General features: G+C 41.9%; 1 protein-coding gene across 1 annotated transcript; it reads left to right on the top strand.

Annotated features, from left to right (window-relative positions):
• Positions 1-377: 377 nt before the first annotated feature.
• Positions 378-26,967, top strand: TBX19 (T-box transcription factor 19; the record flags this gene model as incomplete). Its single annotated transcript, XM_079937157.1, has 8 exons — positions 378-574; positions 7,621-7,885; positions 9,267-9,401; positions 11,960-12,021; positions 13,224-13,285; positions 20,988-21,179; positions 23,443-23,578; positions 26,682-26,967. 8 exons carry the CDS (start codon positions 378-380, stop codon positions 26,965-26,967), a joined length of 1,335 nt encoding a protein of 444 aa, XP_079793283.1.
• Positions 26,968-27,871: the final 904 nt, after the last annotated feature.

Here is a 27,871-nt window from a genome sequence, read left to right as displayed (position 1 = left end):
CAGGTACGGCAAGATAAAAGCCTGATAATTTGGATGGAGTACTCTTCTTAAATGTCTACTCTATACACAGCAGCCAATGGGAAAGCCAGGTTGTCTCCCACCTGATCCAATGAGTAATTAAGAGAGGGCTTTTTCTTCCCCATCTCTCCCCTCCCTCCATCCCCCACCCCAACTGAAGCTTAACAGGTTGGTGTTATAATTTGGAGACTTTCAGGGGTGTCATGCTAGGAGCTTAGGCAAGAGACAGGGCGTCTCTTCCCCAGCTCCCCAGGCATGTCCAGCTGGATTTGAAAAGCAGGCAAGTGACAGGAGGAAAGAGGTGGAAGCAGGCAAAGTAGGTAACGTTTCTCAGCAAAGTTTGAGAGGGGCCTGTGGCCATGAGTGAGCTGGGCACACAGAAGACCAGCGATGGTACCGTCTCTCGCCTGCTCAATGTGGTGGAAAGTGAGCTTCAGGCAGGGAGGGAAAAAGGCGACCCTACGGAGAAGCAACTTCAGATCATCCTGGAGGATGCCCCTCTCTGGCAGAGGTTCAAGGAAGTCACTAATGAAATGATCGTGACCAAGAACGGCAGGTGAGTTTATCCACGGCCCTGCTTGGGCTGGCGGGGCTTGGCAAGGGAAGCGAAGCCCCTTGAGTATCGCAGAAGCTGCCGCTCTTAACTCAGAGGCAGCGGGGTCTGATTAAACATGCTCCCGAGGAGGACAGTCTCCCACGGCTTTCCCCCAGCCAACTTAATTAATTTCTCTGAGATCATCAGAGAAGTGGAGGGTGAAGCCACCTGTCCTGCGTGCATTTTAAATGAAGAAATTCTGGGAAATTATTATAAAGGGGGGCATGTCCCATGGGTTTGGGAAATGCACTCAAATGTCAGAAAATAATGTTAATTTTTGACTGACTGTATATCCTGGAGCAGATTATTATTCTTTGAGCCCCAACTCTGTTCAGATAAGGTAACAGGCAACTTTATTTGGAAGCTGGATGGTTTCCTCTGAAGTGTAGCGAACTTGCCAGACATTTCTGACTAGTTGAAGATTCAGAGGCAAAAAGGCAAATTTAATCTCACTGCCTATCCCTGCATCTGCTTCTTCCTGTGTGTTTGTGGTGAGTGTTCATTTGAGATTGTGTGTGTTTATGACGATGTGAGAGTCGTTGCAGTAATAGTTAATGAAACCGTAATATACTGACCTGAGTAAAGAGAAGATGCCTTCCTTTTTTTTTTCATTGCAACAAATTAGGGATTAACTGAAATGGATCTCTGTTGGCATTTCTTGGGTTCTATTAAATCTAGCCCTGCCAAGTGACGTCTAGGTAATATTAAGAGCTTCTATTTAGTAGAGGAGATAAAAATATTTAGAAAGAAAATCTCAGTGCTCCCAGCTTGGCCAAACAGGTCCCAACATTCAGTTGACACTGATCTTTCTGTTCACATGGTCACAAAAGTACAAAACGTCGAAAGGCATTTTCAATATGGTTAGTTTCAGCAGAACTTTGATTATGACCCTTGAGAGAAATTCTGTTCTCCAATGACAGAAAAGTCCAAGCTAGTTGAACTTCGGGCAGGCTTTTGTCCTTGTGAAAAATGCTTCCATTCCTGATGTCTCACTTTTCCATTGCTGCATAAAATGCACGGTATAGAGAATGAACCATTCCCATCTATCCGGGAAAATTATGAACTTGAGTGTTGTTGTGTGACATTAAAGTGCTTGGTAAGTAAAACGTGTTCCAGAAATAAGGGCGTTTCAATAAATTGTGATTATTAATAGTAGCAGGAATATCAACCTTGCTTGATGCTTCTGTTTTCGCTCTCTAAATGGGTCCCATATTTATTTCATATATAGGATTTATTATTTTTAATATTTGTAATTATAATTACACCTGTTCCTACTCTTGATCTGTATTGACACATTATTTTTGGTAGAAAGAAATAGAAAACGTGTTTTTAATTTCAAAGAATCATCCCCAATTCCTAATTGGATTTACTTTCTTCCCTTTCAAAGATGAGTGATGACACAATGGTAAAAATTTTATGATGTCTGATGACAGGTAGAACTTTCTGTTCATTATTCTTTGTAGTTACACTAATACTTAGCCTCATGCTATCTGTTTGGCTGTCAAAGCAGTCATATATGGAAGTAAAATAAGTACAACCGTCAAGAAAAAAATATAGTTAATCTGTTTCAATGAGGAATAAATAAAAGTTTCTAAAACCATTATAAAATTCAATTTAATAATATGTCACATTGGTATGTACTTTTATAATTTCAGAAGAGCTTTCTCTTGCCTTTTTGCGCCTATATAATTTTTTCTTCATATTTAAAACTGAAAAGTCTTCACATGTTTAAAGTCATTAACTATGTGAAACTTATTCTTTGTAGAAAGAGTCTAATTATGGTCAACATGGTTATTCTTATTTTCTGTGGAGGTCCTGGCGACGTTTCACCTCCTTAGTGAACTGAATCTTTTCTTAGGGTTTCTGAACCCCTTAGCGTCAAGATTTTGCCAGGAGATAGAAAGTTCCCTTTGTACTTCAGATAAAGAAGGGAAGACAGATCTCTAAGAAATTGATGTGGTTGATAATGAATGAGCGTGGTTTGGAATTACTCTCAATCTCTTAGCTTCTCAGAATAAATTGTTAACAACACTGGATATAGACACATCTTTCTTGTTTTGTTGTTTTCTTTACTCTCATCTTCATCTCTCCCCCCCCCCCCCCCCACTTTTTTTCTCCTCACCATCTATTCCTGTATCTCTCCATTTTACCCATTTTCCTCTGGCTGTAGAATGATGTCTACTCTAGATGCAGCATCCCTGCCTTTCACACAAACTCCTGAGCCTGAGGTAGATGGATTTGTGGCCCTTCTTTGGGGAGAAAAACATTCCTGGTTGTTAACACCCAGTCCTCGCCCTTTTCATTCGCGTTACTCGCCTGCCCCTGCAGGCAGTTGACTTTCTGACTTTTCTAAAGCTTCAGTGAGGGTAATCAGATAGCTCTTGCACATTTGAGTGTAATTGTTCTGTGTAATAGCAAGTTTTAAAACAGCATAGGGGCTTCTCTGGTGGCGCAGTGGTTGAGAGTCTGCCTGCCGATGCAGGGGACAGGGGTTCGTGCCCCGGTCCGGGAGGATCCCACATGCCGCGGAGCGGCTGGGTCCGTGAGCCATGGCCGCTGAGCCTGCGCGTCCGGAGCCTGTGATCCGCAACGGGAGAGGCCACAGCAGTGAGAGGCCCGCGTACCGCAAAAAAAAAAAAAACAAACCAAAAAAACCCAGCATAGGACGGGCTGATGAATTGAGTCATTTTCAAATGGAGATTTATTTATGTGTGTAAATAGGAGGCTTGCTTCTGACATTGATCAGAAGTAGTAAACAGAGATTTTCCCTGAAAATCATTGAATTATCCCCAGAAACTGGGATTTTGATGGTTCTTCATTCCTCCCACTCCTGTCCCCCCCCCCCCCCGTTTTACTATTTCTTTTCCCGTTCCTCTTTCTTTTTTCTTCTCTTCTTTTTTATTTAAAATGTTTACTTATTCATATTCAATAGTCTTTCAGAACTAACAATAACAATTATAATACTCCCCTAGAGCTCATTTGAATCACCACTAGTGCATCCAGCTTGTAAGTACTTCCTTTTATCTCCATCCTTTAAGCTAGGAACTTATATTTTAGGTTGCAGAAAAAAATTTATTTCAGCTTTCAGTGGCAGGTAAGTGAAATCTCTTGCACCTTTTGTTTTCTCTACGGTAACATCTTCACCTTAGGGGAAACAGCTATATTTCATGTGTATTTCCATGCAGTTAAATAATTTAATTTCATTTGGATTAAATATGCCTTGAGGAGATTTTAAGAAATTGGAAGGACTTCTGATGTCATTGGTGAATCCATTTGTTATCATAAAATAAGTGTTAGGATCATTAAGTTGAACTTGCCAGTGATTAAGTGATGTTGGTGCAGTGAGCTGATGTTCATAGTTTCCAGGGATGGAGTTGCAAGAGGAGAGGAAACCAAGGTTGCACATCAGGAAATAATTTTCCATGTCCCTGCAGTCCATGGATATTTGTCTCTGAAGTTTACAATTGCAGTTGATGAGGATCATATGTATTTGTGTGATCTGCCTCTAACCAGGCTGCTTTGGTTTCTTGCTGCTCTTCCTATACGCCTCAACATCCGTGTCCTATGGGTACACAAGCACGCGCACTCCAAAAGCTCTGATGAGTGTTTCAGGATTATTATAGTTCTGTGGGGAAATGGAGGAAGGAGTTTACAAATGAAACTTCTGGAATTTTGCCTTTAACCATCTCCTAGAAAATCTGCTTTATCTCTGCCCTCTTTCTTTTTTTTTTTTTTTTTTGCGGTACACGGGCCTCTCACTGTTGTGGCCTCTCCCGTTGCGGAGCACAGGCTCCGGATGCACAGGCTCAGTGGCCACGGCTCACGGGCCCAGCTGCTCCGCGGCATGTGGGATCTTCCCGGACTGGGGCACGAACCCGTGTCCCCTGCACCGGCAGGCGGACTCTCAACCACTGCGCCACCAGGGAAGCCCTCTGCCCTCTTTCTTCCTTCCCACAGACCTCACTCCTCAGAGCCTTCTCCAGCAGTGCTGGCTCTCAAGATCCTCTGTTAGAGAAATGAAAACTGAAAAACTAGCCTCACAGCAAATCAACACGGAGTTCACTGGCCAAGCCTAAGCATGTGTGGTTCCTCAAGCCCGGTTTTGAGGAGTGCTTATATGCCCTGCCACATTTGCTTCTCTCTCTCTCTCTGATATCGGGTCTGATTTACATATTTCTTAGCTTCTCAGAGACTCTTGGCCATCTCTGTGGTTAGCCACACCTTGGGAGGAAAAGGGAAAAAAGATCAAATTGATAAGAAGTGCAGTTTATCCCTCACAGCATAGCCTGGTCATGAGTGCTGCCCATAAGTAAATAGATAACACATCCCGGTCCTTGTGAGGCCAGAGAAAGAGGCAGGGGGGAGGCAGGAGGAACTGAACTTGGCTTAGAGACAGGGTGAGTTCCATTGCCAGTTACAAGACTTTTGGCTGGTTGACTGACTTATATTTACTCCTCATTGGCATAATGGAGATAAAAATATATAGCGTCTCTTAGTTCATTTGTGTTGTGATAAAAAATAAAAATCGTAAAATCCTTGGCAAATGAAGTACTAGAGAATAAAGCAACAAATGGTTCTACCACGTTTTGGATGTGTCCTTCCAAGAGCCAGGACACCATGGCGTCTTTGCTTCTTTACTTTTCTTTTGTTAACAGCTTTATTGTGATAATTTACATACTGTACAATTCACCGATTTAAAGTATAGCATAATGTCTTCAGGGTTCATCCATGTTATAGCATTTTTATTGACAAACTACATTTCATTGTATAAATATACCTCGTTTTATTTATTCACTCATCAATGGACACGTGTGTTGTTTCCATTTTTTGACTGTAATGAATAATGCTGCTGTGACTGTCTGTATACAAGTTTTTATGGGTGTATGTTTTCATTTCTCTTGCGTATACACCTAGGAATGGAATTGCTGGGTCATATGACAACTCTGTATTTTAACAGAGGAAACTGCAAGACTTTTTTCCAAAGTGGCTGGACCATTTTCTATTCCCACCAGCAATGTATGACGGTTCCAGTTTCTCCACATCCTTACCTGTGTTTGCTGTTGTTCACCTTTTTTATTATAGCCATCCTAGTGAGTGTGAAGAATGATTTCAAGGGTAGGTTCTGGTTCAGTTTGTTTGGTTTCAACTCCCACCCTTCCTGAATATATGGACTTAAACTAGTTTACTTAAACTCACCAAGCTTCAATTTCATTATCTCAGTCACCCACCCTCTAGTACTCAAAGGTACTATCTATTAAATGCTTGCTAAGCACCCTACCAGGGGTATGAAACTTGGTTGGTATAAAATCCTCCAGGCTCTTTGTATTCTGCCATGAGATTAGAAGCGGTCTCTAAGGTAGGACATTTAGAAAAGAGGGGGTGCTGAAAACAGATCCCCATTACGCATCCACAACTGGAGGACTAAGCTGGAAGAGGATCCAGCAAAGGAGTCGGAAAGGAACTATTGATGAGGTGGGCGAACCAAAGGGAAAAAAATCCTTTCTGTCCAGAGAGCTCAGGGAGCCCATGTAATTTGAACTCAGGAGACTGAGAAGCCTGGATGGATCGAGTCCATCTCTAGATCCATCCTTTGTCATCTGTCGGTCAGTTTCTTCACTTAACATACGTATCAATTCCCATTGTACCTCACCTCAAAACCAGGAACCTCTGGACACAGGAGGTGCTCTTTGTGACCCTCCAGTTCCTGGCCATTCTGCTTTTAACACTTCCGCTCCTGGCAACCCCTTCTCTTAGCAGTGGACACATTCCAGTTTCCCCCTTTTCATTCTCCTCCCAGCCTCACCAGAAGCACAAATCCTCAGAGTGACTCCCCCTTATTCCCTTGGATATCTCCTTCGTTATTGTCTTAAAAGCTAAAGATTCCCTAGACCAGTACCTTTTAAGCTCTAATGTTCCAACGACTCACCTGGGGATTTTGCAAAAGCACAGATCCTGACTGAGTAGGTCTGGAGTGCTGCTTGAGGTTCTGCATTTCTGATAAATTTCCAGCTGATACTGATGCCGCTGATTCATGGACCACTCTGAGCAGCACATGTCTAGACCCTAGATTGTTAGCTTCTCAACTTGGGGATTCAGATTTTAAAAGATGTATTGACAAATAAGACAGCCTCTGGGGCAACTGCGAGGTGGTGAGGGTCTGTCTGGAAACTAGGTCTTTTGAGGAGATTGGAGCAACTTGGAAAGTTTGGTGAAGGGAAAGGCAACTAAAGAGAATCAGAAGCCAGCTGAGATAGCTTCTCCAAATATTTGTGAGAGTAAGCTTGCTGGTGTTGCCCTAGAGGGTGGGAGAAGGGACCCCCAAATCCAGATCAGCGTGTCTCAAAGTGTATTTCTTGAATGCAAATTCCCGCAAGATGATAGGTGAGAAGGTAGCACTGGTACATAAGTGCAGAGTGTGCACAACCCCGAACCTCCTTTCCAAAGGTTCACAGTGCACATTAAAGCCTCTGACAAGTCCTGCAGGAAAGGAAGTGGTCTGAATTGATGTATAGTCAAGTGTTCCCTTCACTCACTTTACCGAAAAACCATGTTTTCCCTATAACGCTATTACTATTATTCAGAACTGGTGTCCTTTGTGAGATGGAGAAGGGCTGCTTTGTGTCAGTAGCATGAGAATCTGACGTAGGCTGGGAGGAAACCTCTGGAGAAAGCTCTGTGAGAACCTGGCATCCGACTATATACCTTAAGCTTCAGGAGGTACTTCATTCTAGTCAAATGACTAGATCAGTGGTTTTCAGACTTTAAAGTGGAGCACAACATTTAAAAGTAAAATTCCAATATAAAATACATTGCTAAAAAGAGGCTTAGCTGGTCTTGGGGCCGCTGGCCTGGCCCCTCTTTGTTTGGCCTCCCCCGGGGCATTTTCTGCACCCCTGGGACAGAAAATGCAAGGTCTCCTCTGAGTGGAGAGAGGGCTGGACAAGCAGGGAGATGTCCCTAACACTCTAACATCCTTCCTGTGGCTCAATTTCTGCCTTTTCTTTTAGACGGATGTTCCCGGTCCTAAAGATTAGCGTCACGGGGCTGGACCCCAATGCCATGTACTCGCTCTTGCTGGACTTTGTCCCAACGGACAGTCACCGCTGGAAGTACGTCAATGGGGAATGGGTGCCCGCGGGCAAGCCAGAGGTCTCCAGCCACAGCTGTGTCTACATCCACCCGGACTCCCCCAACTTCGGGGCCCACTGGATGAAGGCGCCCATCTCCTTCAGCAAAGTGAAGCTGACCAACAAGCTCAACGGAGGTGGGCAGGTACGACTGTTGCCTGGCCACCCTAACCCCACTACACCAATCAAGAAATTTCAAGGGTGCATTTAGGCAATTAGGGGGTCCTCACCGACCTCTTCTCTCACGGAAGCCAATTATTCCCCGGAGTCCAAATGTGAACAGGAATAAACAGCTCTTAATTGGTGCTTTCAGTTTTTAATGGACTTCCTGATGTTAAGAGAGAGTGAGAGAGCACAGTAGTTTACTTAATCATCATCGGGGGGCCTTTCAGAGTTTTGTCTTGTGTGTGGTGCTTTTTACCCAGCTGGGGAGGAGGGAGATGTTTGTGGGTACCAGGGTTTTGTTGTTCCCTCTCCCCTCTTTTTGGTGTAAGTGGCATGTTGGCAAGAGACAACTACCTTAATAAAAAGCTGCTTCGAAATGAAATAATTGCTCCCTCCACTTGGGTATTGTGATAATTATCAATAGAATATTGAATCAGCTTTGGGTTTTCAGAAAAAAATATCCAAACAAACCTTAAATAAGGAAGGTTTTATTTAAGGTCTCCAATTAGAGTAAACAAGATTTTGAGGCTTTTTATTCTTTTGTTTCCTCTGGTAGAATTGTGAACACTAGGGTACTGTGCAAGGTTGTTATTTGCTTTATAAAATGTAGACTGTTTTGGGGGATTAGAGACACAGCTGGGAGGAAGAGGTCTCATTCCCCCAGATTTCCCTTTGGTCAGCCTCTTAGCCCTCAGAGTTTTCACCCCTTCTCTGATCTCTGTGCTTACCTAGCTGGGACATAGGGGTTCTTGTTTTAAGAGCGGAAGTCATCCACCTAAGTCTTTGCAATATTCAGAAGGTTCCAGTTATTTATTAAAACAGGAAATTGAAAAGTAAACTATTATTCCCCCCCCAGATTTCATAACATGAGATTTTCAATAAACCTCTGGTTTGAATCACCAAGAGTGGATTTTATGTAGCTGGCAGATGTCAGCTGTCATTATACTTTAGGTAATGCAGCCCGTGTCAGGATTTTGAGATATTAGGATTCTTTATAGGAAGAAAAACAGTATGTTTTAACAGAGCAAAATCCACATCATTGTGCTGAAAATGAGAGAGAAAAAAAAGGAAGCCAGGATTTTGGCAGAAAACCGAACACTCTTTAGACCAGCTCTTCCCTGGCAACCCACCCCTCACCCTGCTATAAGCATCTCCAAAGTTATGCTCCCTGAGAGCTTCTAAAAAATGTCCCCTCAGTAATTTCTCAGAGAGGTGGAGGCAGCTTGGGCGACCGGGGATTCGGTGTGTGTAGCCTTCACGGAGGTGGGTGCTGAGCTTGCGACTAACCAAAGGCGCTGGGTCATCTGTCACTTGTGCCGCCCCAGGCTTTGCATGTCCTCTCTCTCCTTCCACCTCAACAGATAATGTTGAATTCTCTGCATAAATATGAACCCCAGGTTCACATAGTGCGTGTTGGAGGTGCCCATCGAATGGTGATGAACTGCTCCTTCCCTGAAACCCAGTTCATAGCTGTGACTGCCTATCAGAACGAGGAGGTGAGTGTGTGTGTGTGTGTGTGTGTGTGTGTGTGTGTGTGTGTGTGTGTGTGTGTGTGTAGATGTCACCTGGGAGAATGTGGTAGGATTGGGTGGTGGTGCTTTTGTTGCCATGACCAAGCATGGATGAAAGGTAGGTTTTCCAGGACTCAGATACACTCAGCAAAAATGAAGTTAAACAGTGCAGTAGTCGCTTTCCACACCCTCCTCCTCGTTTGCCAAAGGCCCCCCAGTGCTTCTTTTCCTGGTGCCAATAAGGCACAGCTGTGCATTGTAATACAATTAGCAGAAACTCAGAAGTCTTTGTTTCCAGGCCCTTGGCCTACAAAGAGCTGCATGTCTCTCCTATTTTAAAGCAAATCTGTGGGAATTGATCCAATCGCGCATCTTCTTCGGGTTTGTGTGATGCTATCTGTCCCACTTGTTAGCTTTTTTGGAGCACATGTAGGTCTTTTCCTGCTTAACTTGAGCCCCTCTGGTGGTTAGAGCGGAGTAGCCAGAATCTGGTCTCCGTGAACTCTGTGGGAGCAGAATTATTTGGTCCATCCACATACTTTAGGAGTTTCTAGGCCTGCTGGTCACCAGGACACCTGATGGGCTGGATTCTTTTTGATTAAACTTAAAAATTTGTTTTACTGGAGTATAGTTGATTTACAATGTTGTTAATTTCTGCTGTACAGCAAAGTGATTCAGTTATACATATACATTCTTTTTTATATTCTTTTCCATTATGGTTTATCTCAGCATATTGAACATAGTTCCCTGTGCTCTACAGTAGGACCTTGTTGTTTATCTATTCTATATGTAATAGTTTGCATCTAACCCCAAACTCCCAATCTATCCCTCCCCCACCCCTAAACATTTTTTGTTTGTTTGTTTTTGGCGGTACGCGGGCCTCTCACTGCCGTGGCCTCTCCCGTTGTGGAGCACAGGCTCCAGACGCGCAGGCTCAGCGGCCATGGCTCACGGGCCCAGCCGCTCCGCGGCATGTGGGATCCTCCCGGACCGGGGCACGAACCCGTGTCCCCTGCATCGGCAGGCGGACTCTCAACTACTGCACCACCAGGGAAGCCCTCCTGGGAAGCTTTAAAAGATTTTTGGCATCCCACCCAGCCAACTGAGTCAGAATCTCCAGTGACGGTGCCCAGAATCTGTAGTTTTAAGAGTCCCCTTAAAGGATTCTGATAATCATCCAGGTTTGGAAACTGCTGCCTTAGTGCCTACAGGTGAAATTAGTTGCAGATTTAACTCACGCTACAGATGTGCAGGGAAATGTAATTTCTCTTCTATAGGTAATCTGGCCTCTTAGCTGAGCCCCTCCAGCAGGTCAGTGGGAAGAGAAATTAACTAAATATCTCTTAATTTAAATAGGCCCTCAAGTACTGTTCAGTTTTTACAGGCTGAACCACTTTGTTCATCAGATTGCCCTCCTCCCTCTGCTACTCTCTGTAGGATGGAGTCTGGGTCTATGAGGGGAGGGTGGGCTTTTGCAATTTTGGAAAGTAGGGAGGAGTTGGGGACCCCATCCTGGCCTCCTCTGGCCTCCGGGCAATGCCCCTTATCCACTTACATGCTGCCTGCTCTCTTAGTGCGTGGCTGGTGGAATCTATCATCTGGTTGCCCTCTGGGTAAGTGCTCAGAAGCTTTTCCTAGACATGGGCTGGACAGTTCCCTCTGAACTACAAGCAGGGCTAAGGCCACACCTCCAGCAAGCTACCAGCCTGATGCTGTAATTCTGGTCTTGAACATGCCTCAGGGGAATCAAGCTCAGGAAAATCTAACCTCAGAGCCTCCGTCTCCTGATGACGGATCCCTGCCAATTTGATGTAGATGCACCCTGAGAGGAGAGTGGCCACAGGGGTGGATAAGGGAGCCAAAATCTTCCTTTATTCAGCAAATATTTGCTGAGTATTACTACATGCTGGTAATACTGCACTGTCCTCAAGGCACTTAAATCCCAGTGGGGAGAGATGAAAACCAAACATATATATATATTTGGTCAGATGGCTCTGAAGAAAAATGAAGCAGGCTAAGGCCAGGGGGATAAAGAGTGACAGTGGTTGGAAGTGATAGTTTGCTTTTTGTGTTAACATGGCCCAAAGGGTAAGTGATTATTTAAGAGTTAGGGAGTTGCTACTAGTCCGTACTCAAGACTCTGGAGGCAGGTTCTCACCTGTATAACTCTCCTCTGTGTCTCAGTGACTGGAAAACTAACTGACAGATGGTAGGTGTTCAATTGTTGTTGAAAAGAATGAATGAGTAACGGAATGAATGCTGGGTTTGGCACATAAGGCTTGTGCATGTCTAATGCTTTGTCCTTTCTTTGCTCACTTTATACTATATTTGGCATTTTTACCACATGTGACGATAAAACGTTTCTTGTTGGACAGTGCAATAGTGATTTTGTGCAGAAGTAAGCAAAGAGACATGGAGCGGGAGAAAAAAAGAGAAAGGAGAATTATTCTGATTTTACAGAAATTCACAGGTGAAGATAAAGGGTTCTGTCTGCCCATGCATGTTCTACTTTCACTAACACTTCTTGTCTTTGTAAACACAAGATAACAGCTCTCAAAATCAAGTACAACCCTTTTGCCAAAGCCTTCTTGGATGCTAAGGAAAGGTGAGTAGAGAAATTTCAGTGAAATCTTATGATTTCTGTAAATGTGAAATTTATAATCATCTTAAAAGGAACTAACTAGTAGCACTTGCATTACCTTTGATAGAAGCATGTTTTTAATATTCAATTCAATGTCCAACAAAATCAGCAAAATAGAACAAACTCATAATTACCTGTCCCTTATAATATGGGTCCAGGAGATCCCGGAACTGGCCATGTTTCATTAGCCCTGTTTTACTACAGATTCTTAAAAGTAGTACAATCCCATTAAAAAAAATGAGTGATTTAAATTTTTAATAATTCACTCTGTCTTTCTTACAATTATCTGAATAATATGATTTCAATAAGTTTTTTTTAAAAAACTAGATTTCACCTAGGAAAGGTGAGTAATTCATATGAGATATTCGTAAAGGTGAGAGGCTCATGTCTTTCAGGTCTGAGAGAAGAGAAGTCAGAGACTTTTGGGGGTGTGAATGATTTCCTTTGAAGTGTTCAGATTTTATTGTCTGTTTCAAATCTTTACACTAACTCCTATAACTGTCTAATTTTTCCTTTTCATCTTAAAGGCTCTAGATTAATAGACAGATATTTACAGTGATGCGTCACAGGGGTCTGTGCTGTCAATACTTGATTTAATTTTGACTATGTAGAAGAAATAACTTTTTCAGATAAGAAAAGGAGTATAATAAAAAAAAAATTAGGACTTTGAGTGAGAGATTGTAGCTTTGAGTCCTGGCTTTGCCATTTCCTGGCTTGCATAAGTCAGTTTACTTTTCTGGGACCCATTTTTTAAATCTGCGAAATGGGCGTAGTAATACTCTCTCACAGGATCATTGGTGGATCTAGCATATCACAGATGTGATTGTGCCCTGAAGTCCTATGCAAATCTTAGCTATTGTTATTGTTGCTTGAATTTTGTCAGCAGGAGCACTGATCACAAATCAGTAAGATCAAGCTAAATAGGGATAGGTGTAAATAAGGTAAACTGGAGTGACTATAAAATTGCAATTCAAATAGCAGTTGCACAAGTAGGTAAAGTAAGAGAAGGATATTGTGGGAAAGATAATAACTTTGAGGGAAAAAAAGGTGTTTGATTTTCTTATTCCAAGAAATGTATTGCTCTCCAAAGAGAATCTTGGGTGTACTTGATACGAGACTTGTATAATAAGCTGGACAGCCATGGTGCACTCTCATTGCTCTTTCAGGAACCACCTCAAAGACGTTCCGGAAGCTATGTCTGAGAGCCAGCATGTGGCCTATTCTCACTGTGAGTTGGGTGAACACTGGGTGGGAGAGGCCTGGGGCTACACAAGGAGCATCTCCACCGCACTCAGACTTTTTACCTGTCATGACTGCTTCAGGCTTGTCCCAAATCTGCTATCAAGACCCAACAGGTTATTTCTTCCACTCAAGACAAGTATATTCCCTTGCAAGAATTCCCAGAGAGAACCAGTGCTCATGGGGGGCTTACTCAAATCCTAGGCAGGAGAGAAGAATGGAAATAGTAAATTTCTTAGACTCTCGTTTTAGTGTCAGTGAGGCTAAAGAGCTCGTAAAAATGCATTCTGGGTGTACCTCCTACCCTTACACTCCGCTCGCGCCTCTCTGTTTTGGATTTCTCTTGTTCTTAGTGCTTGCTAGTTTTTGAGTTGGTCGCTGTTGCAATGCCTCAGGAAGGCTATCGCTTTGCATATGAGGAAGCTTCTGCATTTGTTGACTGGAAAGCTGCAGTATTAGTGGAGTAAGATACCTGGGATTCTGCAGGTAGGTTGGATGTTCCTGACAGGGTGCCACTCTCTCCATGTCTCAGATCAGAGAGAAGGTCCCATGGTGGAGCAGGTCCTCTAAACCTGCAACAGTAACACACAGTCAGTGGCATCAGTGTCTGAGATACTCTTTATTTTAGATGATAGTGGCTTGCTAGGATTCCTTCTGCAGTTTTCCAGCTATGGTATTCCTCACTCTCTCCTTCCCCTAAACCTCAGTGCATTTTTCATTGCAGAAGTGGCAGTATAGCCCCATGAAGAGAAGCAGCTCTCAGAAAAGCATTTAAAAAAACTTTTCTCAGGAGTCTTTTTTTTTTGTCTAGTTACCATCTGTCACCATAGAAAATTATTACAATATTATTGACTATATTCCCTATGCTGTACATTTCATCCTCATGACTCATTTGTGACTGGAAGTTTGTACCTCTTAATCTCCCTCACCTATTTATTTCCTCCCCACCCCCCTCTTCTCTGGTAATCACCTGTTTGTTCTCTGTATCTATGAGTCCGTTCTGCTTTGTTATGTTTGCTCATTTATTTTGTTTTTTAGATTCCACGTGTAAGTGAAATCATATGGTATTTAACTTTTTAAATCTGACTTATTTCACTTAGCATAATACCCTGTAGGTCCTTCCATGTTGTTGCAAGATTTCATTCTTTTTTATGGCTGAGTAATATTTCATTATATCTCTATCTATCTATCTATAGATATAGATAGTTCTAGATATATCTATATCTGTATCTCTTCTTTATCCATTCATCTCTTGATGGTCACTTAAGTTGCTTCCCTATCTTAGCTATTGTAAATAATGCTGCAATGAACATAAGGGTACATATATCTTTTCCAATTAGTGTTTTTGTTTTCCTCGGAAAAATACTGAGAAGTGGAATTGCTGGATTGTACAGTAGTTCTATTTTTAATTTTTTTAACTTAATTTTTTAAAAAAATTATTTATTTGGCTGTGTCAGGTCTTAGTTGTGGCACGCAGGATCTTCGCTGCAGCATGCAGGATCTTTCATTGTGGCACACGGGCTTCTCTCTAGCTGTGACGTGCAGGCCCTAGGGTGTGCGGGCTCAGCAGTTGTGGTGCATGAGCTTAGTTGCCCTGCGGCATGTGGGATCTTAGTTCCCCAACCAGGGATTGAACCCACGTCCCCTGCATTGGAGGGTGGATTCTTAACCACTGGACCACCAGGGAAGTCCCTATTTTTAATTTTTTGAGGAAACTCCATACCGTTTTCCATAGTGGCTATACCAGTTTACATTCCTGCCAACCACTCACAAGGGTTCCATTTTCTCCACATCCTCACAAACGCTTATTATTTTTTTGAAAATAGCCATTCTGACAGGTGTGAGCTAATATCTCATTGTGGTTTTGATTTGCATTAATCTGATAATTAATGATGTTGAGCATCTTTTCATGTGTCTGTTGCCCATCTGTAGGTCTGCTTTGGAAAAATGTCTCTTCAGTTCCTCTTCTAATTTTTCAGTTGGCTTGTTTGCTTTTTTGATGACTAGTTGTATGAGTTCTTTGTATATTTTCGATATTAACCAGATATATAATTTGCAAATATCTTCTCTCATTCAGTAGGTGGCCTTTTTTGTTTTTTCTCTGTGCAAAAGCTTTTTAGCTTGATGTAGTCTCATTTGTTTATTTTTGCTTTTGTTTCCCTTTCCTGAGAAGACAGATCCTATATATATATATATATATATATATATATATATATATATATATATATATATATATATATATTGCTAAGACCGATGTCAAAAGAGTTTACTATCTATGTTTTTTCCTATGAATTTTATGCTTTCAGGCCTTCCATTTAAGTCTTTAATCCATTTGAGTTTATTTTTGTATATGATATGAGAAAGTAGTCAGTTTGATTCTTTTTCATGTAGCTGTCTAGTTTTCCCAGCACCACTTTTTGAAAAGGCTATCTTTTCCCCATTGTATATTCTTGCCTATTTTGTCATAGATTAATTGATCATGTAAGTGTAGGTTTATTTCTGGGCTCTCTATTCTGTTTCATTGAAGTATGTGTCTGTTTTTGTGCCAGTGCCATACTGTTTTGATCATTGTCTCTTTGCAGTTTAGTTTGAAATCAGGGAGCATGATACCTCCAGCTTTGTTCTTCTTTCTCAAGATTGCTTTGGCTATTCAAGGTCTTTTGTGTTTCCATAAAAATTTTAGAATTATTTGTTTTAGTTCTGTGAAAATTATCTTTGGTATTTTGACAGGGATTGCACTGAATCTGTAGATTGCCTTGGGTTGCATGGTCATTTTAACAATATTAATTACTTCAATCCATGAACATGGTGTGTCTTTCCATTTGTTTGTGTTATCTTCACTATCTTTCATCAGTGTCTTACAATTTTCCAAGTACAGATCTTTTACCTCCTTGGTTAGATTTATTCCTAGATATTTTATTCTTTTTGATACAATTATAAATGGGATTGTTTTCTTTATTTCTCTTTCTGATAGTTCATTGTTAGCGTATAGAAATAACAGATTTCAGTATATTATTTTTGTATCCGGCAACTGTACTGAATTCATTTATTAGTTCTAGTAATTTTTTGGTGGTGTCTTTAGAATTTTCATTATATAGTATCATCTGCAAACAGTGACAGTTTTACTTCTTCCTTTCAAATTTGGATTCCTTTTATTTCTTTTTCTGGTCTGATTGCTGTGGCTATGGACTTCCAATAATATGGTGAATAAAAGTGGCAAGGGTGGGCACACTTGTCTTGTTCCTGATCTTAGAGAAAATGCTTTCAGCTTTTCATCATTGAGTATGATGTTAGCTGTGGGCTTGTCAATATATGGTCTTAATATGTTGAGGTATGTTCCCACTATGTCCACTTTGTTAAAAGTTATTATCATAAATGGATGTTATATTTTGTCAAAAGCTTTTTTTTACCTCTATGCAGATGATCATATGATTTTTATTTTTCAGTTTATTAATGTGTATCACATTCATTGATTTATAGATATCAAACCATCCTTGCATCTCTGGAATAAATCCTACTTGATCATGATATATAATCCTTTTTATATACTGTTGAATTTAGTTTGCTAATTTTTTGGAGCATTTTTACATCTATGTTCATCAGAGATATTGGCCTGTGATTTTCTTTTTTGTTGTTTTTTCCTTTTTGTTTTGTTTTATAATTTTCTTGTTTGTGGTGCTTTTGTCTGGTTTTGGTATCAGGGTGATGCTGGACTCATAGAATGAGTTCAGAAGCATTCCTTCCTCTTCAGCTTTTGGGATAGTTGAGAAGGATAAGTGTTAACTTTTTAAAATATTTGGTAGAATTAAACTGTAAAGTGGTCTGGTCCTGGACTTTTGTTTGTTGGGAGTTTTTTGATTACTGATTCAATTTCATTACTGGTAATCAATTTGTTCATATTTTCTATTTCTTCCTGATTCAGTCTTGGGAGATTGTACATTTCTAGAAATTTATCCATAGAAAAAGCACTTTTTAAGTGACCTGGAATAAAAAGCATTTTTGTATAGGATAGTATCACATGTGGAACCATACCTTTTCAAAATTCATATGTTGCAGTCTTCTTAGTAAGCTTCTTAAGATATATACCTTATATGCGGCAAACTACATGGACAAAAGTCCAGTTCTGTGGGACCACTTGCCTAGCTTTGCTCACTGGACACCTGAATCTTGATCTATTGTTCAGGTAGGGATCCCTTGGGCCACATGTCTATACAAAAATGAGAAAATGAAGATAACAAAAGGATTTGTTGAGAATGACTGACATACATTTTGTAATATGAATTCTGTACAATTTGCTTACTTATACTTAAAAAGTATTAAGCAAATGGTTTTTAATAAAAGTTCCATTTCCACATTACTGAAGCCCTGGTGACAATCCCTAGTCAATATTCTTAAGGAACATCTCTGGTGTGTCTGAATCCTTATCTGTGGGCCCCTCAGTTGAGAGCTAGTTGGTGAAAATATGTGCTTCTTGTTCCAGGGCCTGTATTACTAAGTCTCAATCTTTTCCCATGAATTCACTTGAAGTAGTGCCTTCTATTCAGAATGTTCACTAAATTTTTTTTATTGTGGCAAAAAACCATGACATAAAATGCACCCTCACAACAATTTCCACATGTACAGTATAATATTGTTAACCACAGGCACATTTTAGTGCAACAGATTCCCAGAACCACCTGCCCGCCCCCCGCCCCCATTCCTGCATGACTGAAACTACATATATTCACCAAACTACATCTCTTCACATCTCCCGCTCCACAAAGCCCCTGGCTACCACTGTTCTACTTTCTATCTCTATTTGCATATCCTTTAGATACCTAGTGTAAGAGGAATCATGCAATATTTGTTTTTTTGTGACTGGCTTCTTTTGCTTAGCCTAATGTCCCTCAAGGCTCATCCATGTTGTATCATATGACAGGATTTCCTTCTTTTTTAAGGCTGAAATAATATTTACTTGCATGTATATACCAAATTTGCTTATCCAATAACCTGTTGTTGGTCATTTAGATTACTTCTACCTCTTGGCTACTGTGAATAATGCTGCAGTGAACACAGGTTTGCAAATGTCTTTAATTCTCTTGGATATATACCCAGAAATGGGATTGGTGGGTCATGCAGTACTTCTGTGTTTAATTTTTAAAGGAAACTCCATAGTGTTTTCCATGACAGCTGCACCATTCTGCATTCCCACCAGCAGTTCACAAGGTTCTAATTTCTGCACATTCTCACCAACACTTGTTGTTTCCTATTTTGTTTTTTTTGTTTTTGGATAATGGCCATCTTAATAGTGTGATGTGATATCTAGTTTTGATTTGCATTTCGCTGATGAATAGTGATGTTGAACATCTTTTCATATACTGATTGGTCATTTGTATATCTTTGGAGAAATGTCTACTCGAGTCCTTTTCTCATTTTTAATTGGAGTTTTGTTGCTGTTTTTATTGTTGAGTTGTAGGAGTTCTTTATATATTCTAGACATTAATCCCTTATCAGATATATAGTTTGCCAATATTTTCTTCCATTCGGTAGATTTCCTTTTCACTCTGTTGACTGCTTCTTTTGCTGTGCAGAAGTTTTAAAGTTTGACATAGTTTGTCTATTTTTGCTTTTGTTGTCTGTGTTTTGGTGTCATATCCAAGATATCATTGCCAAATCCAATTTCATGAAGTTTTCTCCTGTGTTTTCTTCTAGAAGTTTTATAGGTCTTACATTTTTTATTTATTTGTTTTAAGTTAAGTTAAATTTTTTATATGGTGTAATATAAGAGTTAAACTTCTTTCTTTTGCATGTGGATATCACCGGATACTAAAATTCATATAGACTCTCAAAGAACCCCAAATAGCCAAAACAATCCCGAGAAATAAGAACAAAGCTAGAGGCCTCACACTTCCTGATTTCAAAACACATTACAAAGCTACAATACTCTAAATAGTATGGTACTGGCATAAAGACATATAGACCAATGGAAGAATAGAGAGCCTAGAAATAAACCCTGCTTATATGGTCAAATAATTTTCAACAAGGGTGCCAAGATTACATGATGGGGAAAGGATAGTCTCTTCAGCAAATGGTGTTGGGAATCTGTTGCACTAAAATGTGCCTGTGGTTAACAATATTATACTGTACATGTGGAAATTGTTGTGAGGGTGCATTTTATGTCATGTTTTCTTGCCACAATAAAAAAAATTTAGTGAACATTCTGAGTAGAAGGCTCTACTTCAAGTGAATTCATGGGAAAAGATTGAGACTTAGTAATACAGGCCCTGGAACAAGAAGCACATACTTTCACCAACTAGCTAGAATACTAGAATTTTAGTATTGCTTTACGTTTCTGACAAAAATGCCATTGGGATTTTGATAAAGATTGCTTTGGGTAGTATGAACATTTTAATAATATTAAGTCTTCCAATCCATGAACATAGGATGTCTTTCCACTTATTTATATCTTCTTCAATTTCTTTCATCGATGTTTAGTAGTTTTCAGTGTACAAGTCTTTTGCCTCCTTGGTAGAATTTATTCCAAAGTACTTTCCTCTTTTCAATGCTATTCTAAATGGAATTGTTTTCTTAGTTTACTTTTCAGATCGTTCATGGTTAGTGTGTAGAAATGCAACTGATTTTTGTGTGTTGATTTTGTATCCTGCAACTTTGCTGAATTTGTTTGTTAGTTCCAAAAGTTTTTTTTTGTGTGTGAAATATTTAGGGTTTTCTACATGTAAGATTGTGTCATCTGTGAACAGAGATAATTTTATTCTTCCTTTCCAATTCGGATGCTTTTTCTTTCTTTCTTTTCCTTTTTTCCAGTTTGCTCCAGTACTATGTTGAATGGAAGTGGTGAGAGTGGATATTCTTGTCCTGTTCATGATCTTAGAGAAAAACTTTCAGTTTTTTACCATTGAGTATGATGTTAGCTGTGGGCTTGTCCCATATGGCCTTTATTATGTTGAGGCAATTTCCTTGTATTCTATGTTTGTTGAGTGTTTTTATTACGATAGGGTGTTAACTTTTGTCATATGCTTTTTCTGCATCAATTGAGATGGTCATTCACAAACACATTTCTGTGAAATATTTTGCAGTTTTCCAAAATGTGTCACAAGATTCTTGTCAAGTTGTCTAGCCAGCTCTCTCTCTTTTTGCTTTCAGAATCCTCTTTGTGGGGTGGTGATGGGAGGGATCATGTCTCCTCATGCTTGGAGTGAGAACTAAAGATACCTTCCCACTGGGCAGAAACAGAGAGGCCTTCACTCTTTCTGGGTAACCAAATTAAACATTCGGTAGCTGTAGATCAGTGAGTAGGATATACATCTAACACCTCCTTCTTAGATTGACTTTTAATTTAATCCAATTAAGTCAGAAGCAACTTAACTTTTGCAATTCTATTGACTTATACATTCAAATAATATTTTATATAGCTGTGATTCCACAGTATTTCTTAAGAGGTTTTGCAAACTTTGATAGGACCTGTCATCCACTTCCAAAGAAGCCAACTTTGCTTCTTCATCCACTTCCAAAGAAGCCAACTTTGCTGCTAACATAGAAGGGGAGTGGCAGTGGGGGTGGTGGTATGTAACTCCACATGGACAGCCATTGTGTCATTCACACAGAAACATAACTATGCAAAGTGGCTGGTAACCTGATTTTGGTGTGGAAGTTCAGAGCCATTCTCTGTGTCTTCCTCTTATCTCTTCTAGTGGGAGGCTGGATCTTTTCCAATCCGGATGGAGTATGCACAGCAGGAAACGCCAATTACCAGTATGCTACTCCTTTGCCTCTGTCTGCTCCCCACACCCACCATGGCTGTGAGCACTATTCTGGCCTCCGAGGACACCACCGGCAGGCTCCATACCCTTCTGCGTACATGCACAGAAACCACTCTCCCTCAGGTGTGTGATTCTGCTAATTAAACCCTTGGGGGTGTGGGTGTCGGTGGTGGTGGTGAGAAATGGATAAACAGCTAGAAATGGGGAAATATCTGAAGATAGAATCCCTTTCATCTAATATATGTAAAATTATTGTGTATTAATATTTTAATTTTTTATTTTATATACTAATAGTTGATTATATAGTTACAACATTATTAGTGTTTTGTAATTACTTCAAATAATTACAAAAACAGGGAGACACCCAGTTTCTAATGGTTGTGAAAGTCCTCCTCCCAGGGCGCTGGTGTACTGGGCAGTTTCAGGCTGCATCTCTAAAAGCCAAGTTAAGCCGTGGGACTCTGAGACCCTCAGCTCATTGCCCTCACATGGCTCTTTTCTACATTTGTAGTGTATGGCTCAGTCCAGGGAATACTGGGCCCAGTACTGGAGAGCTATTAAGAAGGTCTCTGGGAAGGTGGATGACTCAACATCCTTGCTTTGGTCTGATTCAGTTGGAGGCGTGCAAATTCAACCTTGATAATTTTTGCAGTCTGATTAGTTTTTAAGCTGATGCTGTTGTTTGTGCAGTTTCTTCCTCATTGGCTGCTGCCTTGTCTGCCTTGGCCTCATGTAAGCCCAGATCTTGCCTGGTTATTAGATTCGTATGAAGGAAGGGAGACATGAAACCAAGGGTTGATTTCTCATTCAGTTATTCATGCAGCAAATATTTATTGAGGGTTGACTATGAGCCAGGTTTTGTCCATGAACAAAATAAATTAATACCTACCTCTCAAAGAGATTCTATTCTCATATGGGGGGACTGACACTAAATGAAACAAATAGGTAAAGTTCATGGCATGGGAGATGGAGGAGAGTGTTAAAGTTCCAGCCTCAGGGACACTCTGAGCTCTGTACCTGCAGAGGGCTTTGCTGGTCACCAGGTACCTGTCCCTGTGCCCCACCACCTGCTACTCTCGGCAGCCTCGATAGCTGCTGCCAGGAAGGGAGAAAATGTAGGTTAATGTATCAGAAACTGAGCAGGGTTCTCATCTACTTTCTGGTTCTTTCCCATGGTCAGCACACAAAACACATCTTCTGAGCAAATGCTATGCACCAGGCACTCTTCTAGGCAGTGGGGCTAGGAAGGTGATTAAGGTCTAATTTCTTCCCTGAAGGAGCTCAGTGCTACATGAATACATAAATAATTAATCCTAATACAACGTAGTGAGAGCTCTAATGTGGTCCTCGGACCTGCAGCATCTCCTGGGAACTTGTTAGAAATGCAGGCTCTCAGGTTCTCCTTCTGAAAGAGTCTTCAGTTTAACAAGATCCCCAGGTGATTCCTATGCACATTAAAGTTTGAGAAACATTCTATAGAACACACAAGTCAAGGTGCTATGGGAATGAAGGAAAAAGAGCAGCTAGATCTACCCAGACGGCTTAGCGTTTAAGTTGAGATTTGAAGAATAAATAGAAAAGGACAGGGGTGGGAGAGGGCAGGGGTGAAAGAGAGATGACATGGGACACAGGCAGAGGTGAAGGGCATTCCAGGTGAGAGAGTGGTATGAGCAAAGACACAGAAGGAGGAGAGAACCTAGGTTGTCTGGGGAATAGTTTGGGAAAAGAGTGTAGAGGGAGGGGGTGGCGAGGTGGTGGATGAAAGAGCTGAAGCTGAGGAAGTTGCAAGGGCCACATCATGAAAAGGAGTGACGTGGCCAGAGATATACATGGAATCCTCTTCCTCTCTTTCCTTTTTCCCCTCCTTCCTCCCCTCCTTCTTCTCCTTCTTCCTCTCTATTGTATAGGCACTATTTATGCAAATGGCGATTCAAAGACAGAAGGCACTATTCTTGAGATGTTTAAATCTCCTTGGGGTTGCTGAGAAGATAGGTCCTGGTCCTCAGAATCTCATCTGGGACACTGGTGGTCCTTAGGCTTGTCTTGAGATGATGACATGGCCCATTTTAAAGGGGAGGTGAGTGCGGTGACATGAGCTAGATCTGTGTCATAAAGGACAAATCCTCCCACCTATCTGAGCCTCATCTATAAAATGGCGATGAGTCGTCACTGTTGTGAACATTAAGAGATGAGCGGTACGTGACATATGGTTGCCACTGAATTAACCTAAGCTCCACACTCCTTTCTGTGGCCTTCAGAAAGGATGAACAACTGTTGGCACATGTGGCACAGGCCGTGGTTATATTTTGACCTAGGATAATGTCATTGGTCACCATCTTTATGTTTTCCATGCTCCATCGATTGAACTGTTGTTATTTCCCAAAAGTGAATTTGATAGAAAGCCCCAGCAATAATCTGCAAGTTTTCTCTGGAGCCGACAGCTGGACTTCCTTACCCTCCACACCCCACGCCAGCATCCTGTCTGTACCTCACACCAGCGGACCGATCAATCCAGGGCCTAGGTAAGCCCAACACCAGCAACTTGCTCATTGGTCTTGAGGGTTGACTTCAGCACTGGGGACTCGAGTTCATTCTTTTTCCTGGAGTGGCTTGGTCTAAGCTATTGTCCTGACTTCTAAGCCACTAGGAAGTAGAAGTAACGACAGGATCAACCTGTCATTCCTGGAGAAAGGGTGGTGGGAAGGCACGTGCTCAGTCATGTACTCTTTTCTTTGTAGCTTCCGTATTTTATTTTTAGAAGGGAAAAGATATTATGGCCTGGAATCATTTATCTCGAACCAGGAAGAAATACTGTGAACTGTGGTGGTAGCAGATAGATACCGAATATTGGGAAACTGAAGGGGAAACGTGTAAATACACACTGAGAATTCAAGACCCTTGATTGTCCATATCCTTACAAGCTGTTCATTCTAACAGGGGGACAGCTTTTGGGTGTCCGGGCCTCAACCCAGGCAATAGGAGGCAACAGGGCTGAGTGCAGCTTGTAGGACCCATGGCATACCTCTCACACCAGAGACCTGCATTCAGTTCTGACTGGAAATCCGCGTGGTGGAGGGGAAAGGGAAGGGGCCTGGGGTCTGACAAATGTGGGCTTGAGCCCCAGTTTGACTCCTTATTGACTTTGTGACTTTGGGCAATTTTCTTAGCCTCACTGAGCTTCAGCTCTCTTATCTGTAACATGGCAATAATGTGAGCTACCCTGTAGGGTATGGTGAGCACCCAAATTAGAAAAAGCATTATAATGCAGTGTAAGCAGTAACATTCTATCCATATATACACGTCAACTGTTACGTTCAATGTAAGTAGGCAGAATTTTGAGAAGGTCCAAAAGGGGATTCAAAATGAAAAGATGTCCCCATCCTTTATTTTTGGCGGTGGAGGGGGCCGATGGTAGATGACTTATGACTTGCAGGTCTAGAAAAAGTTTGGGGAAGGTAGAACTTTGATCCACAGCAGTGCGTCTCACACTTTAATGTGCATTAGAATCACCTGGGATGTTGTTCAACTGTACAGTCTGATTAATAGGTTTGGGTTGAGGCCTGAGATGCTGCCTTTTTTTTTTTTTTTTTTTTTTTTTTTTTTTTTGCGGTACGCGGGCCTCTCACCGTTGTGGCCTCTCCCGCCGCAGAGCACAGGCTCCGGACGCGCAGGCTCAGCGGCCATGGCTCACGGGCCCAGCTGCTCCGCGGCATGTGGGATCTTCCCGGACCAGGGCACGAACCCGAGTCCCCTGCATCGGCAGGTGGACTCTCAACCACTGTGCCACCAGGGAAGCCCGAGATTCTGCATTTTTAACCAGCTTCCAGGTGTTGCTGTAAACTGTGATCTTGATTTTGTTGCTAATGTTGCTGGGGCCCCCGAGGGTCTAGTGTTGTACTGTTCAATGCAGCAGCCCCCAGCCGCCTCTGGCTCTGGACCCTTGAAATGCAGCTGTTCCGAACTGAGATGTGCTGTAAGTGTAACACACAGAATTTTGAAGACTTAGTACAAAACAAAGAATAAAAATCTCAACAATTTTTTAATACCGAATGCATGTGGAAATGATAACATTTTGAATATTCTCAGTTACATAAAATATTATTAACAGTAAGTTCATTGTTTTCTTTTCATTCTTTTTCTTTTTAAAATGTGGCTACTCAAAAGTTTAGCCTATTGGACAGTGCTTGACAGGAGGACCTCAGGGAAATGCACTGACTGGGACTGTGTAGAAAGTGAGGGAAAGAGTGTCTTTGAAGATATTAAACAACCATGTGCCAAGTTTTGTACTAGATCCTTTATGTAAGTCATTTATAGGATTCAAAGACATCCATAAGGCTGCTATTAAAATTCCTATTTTCCTGATGGAGAAACTAAAGCTCAGAGGCATTAAAAAACTGCCTGAAGGTCATACAGTAAGTAATGTAACTCAGAGCCCGTGGTTTTCCCACCGGCCCAGGAAGCATGAGAAAGGGGCTCTGACTGATATCGTAGAAGAGTCTCTTCTGGAAACTGGGGAATTGGGGTCAGAATCCCAGCAAGCTGAGCTGGCTAAAAAACAAAAACAAAAACACCAAAACCCCAAAGCCTGGGTTTCTGCAGGTTTCATATGGTCCAGTGAGGTCTGCGGTATCTGAAATACGGCAGAGAGTGCAGGGTGGCATTGCTACCTCTGGCTTCATCAGTGGCATGTTTAACCCATTGCTGATGCTATAAAGGTTTTGCTAGAGGAAAGCAAATGTGTTCAGTACTGACATTAGTTAATGAGCCTATTATCAAGCAATACAATGCCAGACTAATTAGATGAGAATCTCGGGGGATAGAACCCAGGCATCGGTATTTTTTTTTTTTTTAATTCGCTAAGTGATTCCCGTGTGCAGTCAAGTTTGTGAACCAGTGACATAGGATAAGAGAAGTCCAAGATAGCGGTACAGCTCCCCAGCCTTTCTACCAGGGACCAGAGCTGACAGGTAGAAACCTGGAATGGAAGAATTAATTATAAGAACCATCATTTACTGAGTCCTATGTGTCAGTCATCACATACTCATTTCCTTATTTAATCCTCATAACAACATCTGTAAGGTATGTCTAATTATCACTCCAAATCTTGAGGATGAGGAAACTGAGGCTCATACAATAAATAATTTGATCAAAGTCACAGAGCTAATAAGTGGTAGTGCGAGGGTTCAAACCTAGGTTTTCTGACAACAATGTATCCTGGCTATTAGGCCACATCACCTCTCTTGGTCAGTGAGGGACCTTACTCACAGATCATGCTGCCCAAATATCATCCTTTCACTCCCCTGTCCATTTACACAGGTGGCAAGTGAGGCCTAGAGAAATAAAATGCATGTTCAGCACTGAACAACCTGCTAGAGGTAGGGCCAGCATCAAAATGCGGGTCTCAGGACACCTAATCCTATGTGTATTCTACTACATCTTGCTGCTTCTCTGCAGAAACTGGGCCAGTGTGTGTCCGAGCTAGAAATAACGCCATGGTCCGATGCCCTCTTCCTAGACCTGTGCCCCTCTCAGCACTGCGTGCGTGCTTGTCAGGTGGCAATCCTTCCTGGGTGTGTCGACAAGCATTTTCTCTCTCTCTCTCTCTCTCTCTCTGTTTCTCTGCAGCCCCTACCCGTGCCTGTGGACCATCAGTAACGGTGGCGGGGGCCCTTCTGGGTCGGGCTCAGAGGTGCACGCCGGCTCCCCGGGAGCGTTTCTCCTGGGTAATCCAGCTGTGACTTCGCCCCTCTCCACCCAGGCTCCTGCTTCGGCTGGTGTGGAGGTTCTGGGGGAGCCCTCGCTGACCAGCATCGCTGTGTCTACCTGGACAGCAGTGACCTCGCATCCCTTCTCAGGCTGTGGTAGCCCGGGTGGGGGTGGGCGCCAGTCTCCCTCCTCGCTGGATAGTTAAGCAGGATCCTAGGAAAGTTGTCAGCAGAGAACCTGCTAGGTGTAGAGCTCTTAGAAGTCTCACCTACTAATCCCAGTGAGTCAGACTGCAGAGTCTCCCCAGTGAACGGGGTTATACCAGAAGCCTACAGGGAGATGGTTTAGTTTGGATAATGCTAATTTCGTCACCTGCATCTCTCCACCATTTTCTTTTTGCGCTCCCATTTTCTCTGCAACTTATCCGTGCTATGCTTAGGCAACAAAAGTTTGTTGAGTATTTTCCTCGTGCCCTGCCCCTTACTGTCAAGTGGTTCTAGAAGGCTGTCCTTCTTGTTCTGTGGACGTGATGCAAGGCTGTTAAGTGAGCTCAATATTTACTTAGCCTAAGGCCACTGCTTTAGAGCTTTGTGCAGCCCTGAAAGTATGTGTGGCCACAGAGACCAAGGAAGGGTGTAAGTCCATGGAGTGAAGTTAACGAAAACAGAACTAATCACATATTACAGCGTAGAGAACTGAGGAAATGAGATCATGTCACTCCCTGGCTTAGAAACCTTCGATGGCTCACCATTGCCTACAGATTGAAGTCAATCTCCTCTGCCATCTGCCCTCAAACCACTTTTCCAGCTTTAGCTACCTGTTTTCCCTTTAGCATCCTATATTTCAGTCAAGGCATACATTCTGCCCCTGTCTTTTGAACGTTCAGTGTACTCTCCCAGCTCTGTACCTACTCCTGTACCTGAAATATCCTTCTCTGTTCAGTCCTACCTGTACGAATCCTGCCCGTCTCCCAGGGACTGGCCAGAGCACCACCCACTGCATCAAGCATCTGATCTGCTGGGCTCCCTGACCTCCCACTGGTTTTGCCTCTGTTCTAGAGCTCACCTCATTCTGCCTTGTATTTTTAGTACCTGTGCGTATGTCTCTCT

The sequence above is a fragment of the Stenella coeruleoalba genome (genome assembly GCF_951394435.1).
Source record: "Stenella coeruleoalba genome assembly, chromosome: 1".
In the NCBI taxonomy this organism is placed as follows: Eukaryota; Metazoa; Chordata; class Mammalia; order Artiodactyla; family Delphinidae; genus Stenella; species Stenella coeruleoalba.
The sequence above is the reverse complement of the archived record's forward strand: the minus strand, read 5'-3'. Positions and strand labels throughout refer to the sequence as shown.